Source organism: Solea senegalensis, unplaced genomic scaffold, assembly GCF_019176455.1.
Source record: "Solea senegalensis isolate Sse05_10M unplaced genomic scaffold, IFAPA_SoseM_1 scf7180000015185, whole genome shotgun sequence".
Taxonomy (NCBI): Eukaryota; Metazoa; Chordata; class Actinopteri; order Pleuronectiformes; family Soleidae; genus Solea; species Solea senegalensis.
Window position 1 is genome coordinate 1 of NW_025321249.1, and position 7,500 is coordinate 7,500.

At 43.5% G+C, this 7,500-nt stretch overlaps 1 protein-coding gene across 2 annotated transcripts in view; it reads right to left on the reverse strand.

Moving 5' to 3' along the window:
- Positions 1-91: 91 nt before the first annotated feature.
- LOC122762040 (Friend leukemia integration 1 transcription factor-like) overlaps positions 92-7,500 on the reverse strand; it is a 14,258-nt gene continuing 6,849 nt past the window's right edge. For both annotated transcript variants that reach the window (XM_044017203.1, XM_044017204.1), the window contains 5 exons: positions 5,874-6,040; positions 2,708-2,911; positions 2,355-2,432; positions 1,119-1,187; positions 92-1,021 (listed from right to left, as the gene is read on the reverse strand). In XM_044017203.1, the coding sequence (XP_043873138.1) occupies positions 780-1,021; positions 1,119-1,187; positions 2,355-2,432; positions 2,708-2,911; positions 5,874-6,040 (760 nt within the window). In that variant the 3' untranslated portion in view covers positions 92-779. The remainder of the gene's footprint in view (positions 1,022-1,118; positions 1,188-2,354; positions 2,433-2,707; positions 2,912-5,873; positions 6,041-7,500) is intronic.

Consider the following 7,500-nt stretch of genomic DNA (forward strand, 5'->3'; position numbering starts at 1 on the left):
TGATATGGGTCTGGAAAGAAAAAAAAAGTACATATGTATGTATATATATATATATATATATATATATATATGTATATATAGGTACATATATATATACATATATATATATTGTCTGTGGCAAATATTAATTTTAAAGTGAATGTTTTTCAAGTGTCTTCAAGATGAAATAAAAGGCAATATTATATTATATTATATTATATTATTATTTAGCCACAGGCTCCTGCATTAATGAGGTCAAACAAAGTGCTTCATTTTACCCATGACAGTTCCACAGCCAGTGGCTCCACGACTGCGTTCCACACCAAACAATTTCAACGACCAATGGAGGAATTATTTGTTGAATTATTATTTGTTCCCCAGAGAAAGAATCATGTAGACGTTTGTGTACCATGAGGATTTGTATCACACATTCATATGAACTATAGCATTATTTAGTTGAACAGTTGCATATCAAGGTGAACACTGAAAGTGAAAGTACAGTATTCATTTACTTATATAGTCATTTGATGTAGTTGAAGTGATCGTTCCATGTGTTTATAGCCACACTTTATACAGACTTTTCTTTCTTTTTATCGGGTATTTACAGAAATAAGATGAAAAAGATTTTCAGAAACAAATCTAAACATGTTTTCCCTCCACATCCAGGTTCAATTTCCTTTACTTTTTTTAACTGACAGACAGGCAGACAGGCAGGCAGGCAGGCAGGCAGGCAGACAGATCATCTCCTACAGAGCTGAGGTTGAATTCTCTAAACAAAGAGCCTGGTAAACATGGAAACATCAGCGTGTTGTTAGCATGCTGCTTATTTTTAAGAGAATACGAATAGTTTCACATGAAAGGGAAGGTTGAGATGACTCGAGGCAGGAGGAAGAGAGAGAGAGAGACTGCAGAGAAGCTGGACAAGATGGAGGCAGATGATCTGCTGTGGTGACCCCTGCATGCAAAGGTGCCATCATACCTTGGACAATTCTTGGAGCCGGCTCCGTCACTCTTGTACTGTGATGGTGCTCCATGGAAGAACCTAGAAATCAAAAAGAAAACATGAACAGTTCTAATTTGGACTCTTTTTTTCTTTTTTTGTGCTTGTTTAGTGTCATGGTTGTTTTTGCTTCTCACACCTTTGGGCACCGCAGTCATGGTGTTTGCAGGCCAGCTGTTTCTGCGGCTGATCTCATCAAAGTCGCTCTCTGTGCAAACACACAAAACACAATCAGACTGCAAGGAAGTCACTAAATACAGGTGATAAGCACTTTCTTTTTTGTTTTGGGTTCATTGGTTCAAACTGCCCCTGTTGCCCCGCAAGATTGTGAATTGTGTCCCAGAAGCAGGACCGATATCTCCATTTCCTGTGCTGGTGCAGCTGTTTCCTGTATGAAACTTGCTGTTGAGTTCTTGTTATCTGACAAACAGCGAAGAATATTTAAATAGCATTAAAACAGTAACGTAAAGCTGGTCAAACACTGACAATCAGTGATCGTGACTTTGTCCTCGTGACTTTGTCCTCGTGACTTTGTCCTCGTGACTTTGTCCTCGTGACTTTGTCCTCGTGACTTTGTCCTCGTGACTTTGTCCTCATATAACCAGCACTCATCTGGGCCCTTGGTGCTGGGATTGAGCCAGCGACCTCCTAGTTCCACGCCCATTTCCCTTCCTTTTGGCCTTGGAAATGTCTGCAGAAGTTGCTCCTGAGACTCCGTAATAGAATCAATGGTTAATGTCCAAGTGAAGTCATGTGAGAATGTAGCAGGAGAATTCAAACCATCTCAACTCAAAGCGATCGTTCAGGTCTTCATGTTGCAGATAAAGCACTAACTAAACTAAATCTTAATAATACTTAATAATAGTCTGAGAGAAGCAACATTTTCATCGTTCTGGTCACAGATTATCGACGTACTGTCCCGCTCTCTGTCTCCTCCCTTGTTTGTCTGTGGTACTGCAGCCTCACAGTTTCTGTTCTTCTCTACGTCATTTCCTCCTCATCTTTACAAATGTGTAGATGCTTTGTGTGTGTGTGTGTGTGTGTGTCTGCGCACTACTAAGAGGATTTATATCAGGACAGAGTTTTAGAATAACGTTGGACAATAAAACAGCTTTTACTCTTTACGCCATAATTCTTTACTACACTGTTGTAATTCCTCAGCCACTATTCTCTAACATGATGTGTGGAGGATTAGGTCAGATTAGGCATTTGTTTTATACTTTCATGTTGCTATGAGTGTGAGATTAGACACTATGACGTATCGTGACTTACCTTCAGGTTATAATACGAGGCTTGTTGTGTTAAAGTGACTTTCCATGATCTTAAATGAATAAATAAGTGAAATAGTGGTGTAATGGAGGCTGGACAGTCTCACCTGCTTTCACCTGTAGTCTGGGTTGTTGTGGGGGTGTGTTGTTGGTTGGAGTTGTGGAGTATGAGAATGTAGGGCTACCTGAAGCAAAGACATCAAAAACTCAGTCCAGGGCGTGGTTGGACCAGGTACCAGGTACTGACTGAAACTCGGCATTTTAACATCATCGTACACAGGAGCTGTTGATCCAGCAGCGCTATAGACGTTGGTTTATGAAGTGAAACGTCTTTAAAGGTTTGAAAATGATTCAAAATTTGAAACTGAAAACTGAAACACTGAAATATAATAATGATTTGATTGATTCTGATGTCAGCAACAGTATGGATTTTCAAACTGCCGACACCTGTTGTACTTACTCTGCCTGAGGTAATTGAGGTGCGAGAGAAGCATGTCTGCGTTGTAGGCTGACGTGAGACGCATCATGTCGTCCTTGGTCATCTTGCACAGGGCTTTTCCGTCGAGTGCCTGGAAGAGCATGACGTCCACCTCCTCCAGGACGTACTCCTTGATGGCCCAGTCCAGCCACTGCCGCACGTGGTCCTGTGTCCAGACCTCTGGGTCTAGCATCAGACAGTGGAGGGAGTGGAGTAAATGACCTTTGACCTGATAATAATGTCCTACAGTTATTCATTTAAAGGTTTATGTGGAATATGTGACACGTGTGAGGAACCAGGGATCCATTTGACCATTTGTCTGGACTTACTGAACATATATAAAGTACACAAATGAGAAAGGAGGAGGAGGCAGAAATATGATGGGCACCAACCTAAGGTAACCTAAGGACTATTATTATATAAATACAACAGAATCCCAACACACACGCAGGAGATTTTCCAACCTGTTAGTTAAGATTGAGATTTTGTATATGATTGAAATAACATACATCAAATCACAAAACAATAGATCAATTCAATAATCAATCATCAATAATCACTCGTCTGATTGTGGGAGGCAAACTCACTTCCAGTAGCAAACAATGTCGTGTGAATGCCAGTAATAAAAAAAAAGAGGCAAGAGCAGCGGCGGTGACGAGAAGACGCCACGCCCTCAGGTCCACACATTCCTGCCATGATGCAATATCCAGCAATTCAATTATCAAGCAGTTTGACTCTGTGACGGAGACACTGACGGAGACACTGACGGAGACACTGACTGAGACACTGACTGAGACACTGACTGAGACACTGACGAGACTGAGACACTGACGGAGACTGACTGAGACACTGGAGACACTGACTGGAGACACTGACTGAGACACCCACTGAGACACTGACGGAGACACTGACTGAGACACTGACACTAGGACGGAGACACTGACTGAGACACTGACACTGAGACACTCAATTCAACTGAGACACTGAGACACTGACACGAGACGACTGAGACACTGACTGAGACACTGACGGAGACACTGAGACACTGACGGACGGAGACAGACTGGAGACACTGACTGACACTGACTGAGACACTGACTGAGACACGACACTGACGGAGACACTGAGAGACTGACGGAGACACTGACGGAGACACACTGACGGAGACACTGACGGAGACACTGACGGAGACTGGACACTGACTGGAGACACTGACTGAGACACTGACGGAGACACTGACTGAGACACTGACTGAGACACTGACCACTGGAGACACTGACACTACCACTGACTGGAGACACTGACACACTGACTGAGACACTGACTGGAGACACACTGACGGAGATTACTCTGACTGACTGAGACACACACTGGAGACACTGAGACACTGAGACACTGAGCGGAGACACTGACGGAGACACTGACTGAGACACTGACTGAGACACTGAGCAATGACTGGAGAACCGACGGAGACTGAGACTGAGACACTGACGGAGACACTGACTGAGACACTGACGGAGACACTGACGGAGACACTGACTGAGACACTGACTACACTGGGGAGACACTGACGGAGACACCGACGAGACACTGAGACACTGACTGAGACACTGACTGAGACACTGAGACACTGACGGAGGACTGAGACGGAGACACACGGAGACACTGACTGACGGAGACACTGACTGAGACACGTGACGGAGGACTGAGCTGAGACACTGACGGAGACACTGACTGGAGACACTGACTGAGACACTGACGGAGACACTGACTGGACTGAGACACTGACGGAGACACTGGAGACACTGACGGAGACACTGACTGAGACACTGACTGAGACACTGACACTGAGACAGACACTGACACCGGACTGACGGAGACACTGACTGGAGACACTGACGGAGACTCGACGGAGACACTGACGGAGACACTGGGAGACACTGACGGAGACACTGACTGAGACTGAGACACTGAGACACTGGAGACACACTGAGACACTGACGGAGACACTGACTGAGACACTGGCTGAGACACTGACTGAGACACTGACTGACTGACTGGCTGAGACACTGACTGACACTGACACTGACTGAGACACTGGCTGAGACACTGAGACACTGACTGAGACACTGACGAGACTGGAGACACTGGCTGAGACACTGGCTGAGACACTGACGGAGACACTGACTCACCAGCTTCATCTGAACCAGGCAGCAGGTCCATGTGTGTGTCCACTGAGAACTATTCATTCATGTACATGTCATTTATTTATTGTGACTCTTTTGTTTGGAATCATCGACCACTGACGGGCGTTACTCAGTGTATTTATTGTGACTCTTTTGTTAATCATCGACCACTGACGGGCGTTACTCAGTGTGGTTGATCACTGCTCCTTATTCTAGGATGGGTCAGATGCAGAGAAAGAATCTCCCTAAGGGGATTAATAAAGTATATATATTATATTATTATTATTATTATTATTATTTTTCTAGTGCTTTGAAAACATCCTCAAAACTTTATGGACCGAACGTGTTTAGGACATTTAGAAAAATCTGTATACGGTTAATATTGTGGACCTCGCAGACCGCAGCTATGGGATCATTCCTTTTCAAATGAACCCACAGTGAAAAATGTGCTATGTTAGACACATGAAGGCGTGGTTTAGGCGCGGCGTTGTCAGGTCTGTGTGCCGCCTGAAGGCCGCTGCTCTTCCTCGCGGGTGAAGAGGAGACGAGCAGGTCGTCTTCAGAACAAAGGTTGAGGGGTTGATCCCCAGCTCTGCTGGACATGTGTTCTTAGGCAAATGCCAGCAGAGTATGAATGGGTGTGTGAGGCGGAGAAAACACTGTATATAGATATGCTGTATGAATGAGTGAATGGGTGTGAATGGATGAATATATGACACATTTGAGTGGTCAACAAGACTTTAAACAGTAAATGATATTATTGCATATACTGAGATTTGAAGTTCTATTTCATTCTTACAGCATGAGTACACATGACACCAAGGATATTATTCAGCTGTGGACGTGTGTCGAAGGAAACAACGCGTTAGTGAGTCCATCCTGGATATTGTGATGGAACAGTGATGTGTGTGTGTGTGTGTGTGTGTGTGTGTGTGTGTGTGTGTGTGTGTGTGTGTGCTCACCTGCAGGCACAATGACCCTCTTCTCCTCTGTGCTGCTGCTGGGTGGTGTGGTGGTCTCAGGACTGACGCGAGGTTCTGCGTAGGAGACCTGGTACACCATGGGTGCCCCGTCATTGCTCATGTGTCTGGAGCGTTTGGTGACACTGCAGTCCACCGGGGACTCGGCACTGGAGCAGACAGAGGAGACACACATCTGTCTTCATGCAGTAACAGAGAAAAGATTTGAAAAATCCACCTGGTGCAGAACATGGTTGATCTCACACACACACACACACACACACACACACACACTGCTACTGCACTGAACTACTGTCACAAACATGTTCCAATGTGAATGTGAATTAAAAATGAGTGTAAATATTTGAAGGTAAACAGAAATGTCAACGAATGGCACAAAACTGTGAATACTTTGGCTGTAACTTCAATCTCTACAGAATTAAAAACAAACAATATTGTTCAGTGACATTCTTATATCACATCGACTGGATACACGTTCCAAAATAAAGAGATTAAAGTGAGAATAATCACCAAAAAAGAAGTGGTTTCCATGTCAGAGGTGGTTTGTCTTTCTATAAAGTTTATATAAATGTCCCCTCAAAGATGCTTCACACGACATTCACTCACACATCATACAGTGCATCACTGCCTGCATTCAAAATGACATTCCCTCTTAAGCCTGTTTTTTAGGTCTAAAATGAGTATATCTCTATTTGAATACTTTTGGTGTCATAGTAAAGGAAGAAATTGCGGGATTTGTTAAACTGTGTAAATATCAGTGTAAGTTACTGGTGAAGAGTAAATGAAGATGGCACACAGCTTGAAAAATAAAGAATAATAATGATGAATGATGGAGAAGCAGCTCTAAAATCACTCAAATCAAAGAACAACCTGTGAAAAGAATCTCTGCAAAGTTTGACTTTCATCAAGTGAAGCAGAACAAAATTAGAGAGATTTTAGTGCAGAAATTCTGAATGTGAAGACTCATTTGGCACATTTTGGAAACATCTGTGCCATTTGTATTCAAACCATGTATTAAACTACTTTCTTCACTTTTATATAACTATTAATGTTCAATAAAACTATTTATGTCATTGTTTCAAACTTTCTGCAGACTTTAATAAAAACAAACACTAGAGGGGCCTCTTGAGCACTGTCTGGATCTCATTGGCTTCCTTACAGCCAATGGAAGGACTCTGTCTAATTCTGATTGACAGCTTCGTTAGCCAATGAGAAGCAACAGAGCGCGCCTGGCTGATGACATCACCAGAGACGCCCGGAAGCTTTTGAGTGTAACACAGGAAGTCAGTGTCACCGGGGAGCGCTCACGGAGAAACATCAAAGGAAAGAGCGATCTTACATTGTCTGTGATCTTTGGCTTTGATCTTTGGAACGCGCTGTCGTTACTGCTGTGGTTTACGCCCTTCAAAAGGCAGAGTCTGCTTTCATTAGAGCCGCGTGTGTGTGCGCGTGTGCAGGACAAGATGGCGGAGTGTCAAGTCCAGAAATATGGTGAAATGCACAATAACACGTAGTTATTGATTTGTGTGTTATTGGAGTTTGTCACATTTAAAATAGTTTTAACAGCTTTGTAGACCAGATTTCGCTGAATATTCTTTCAAAATTCACT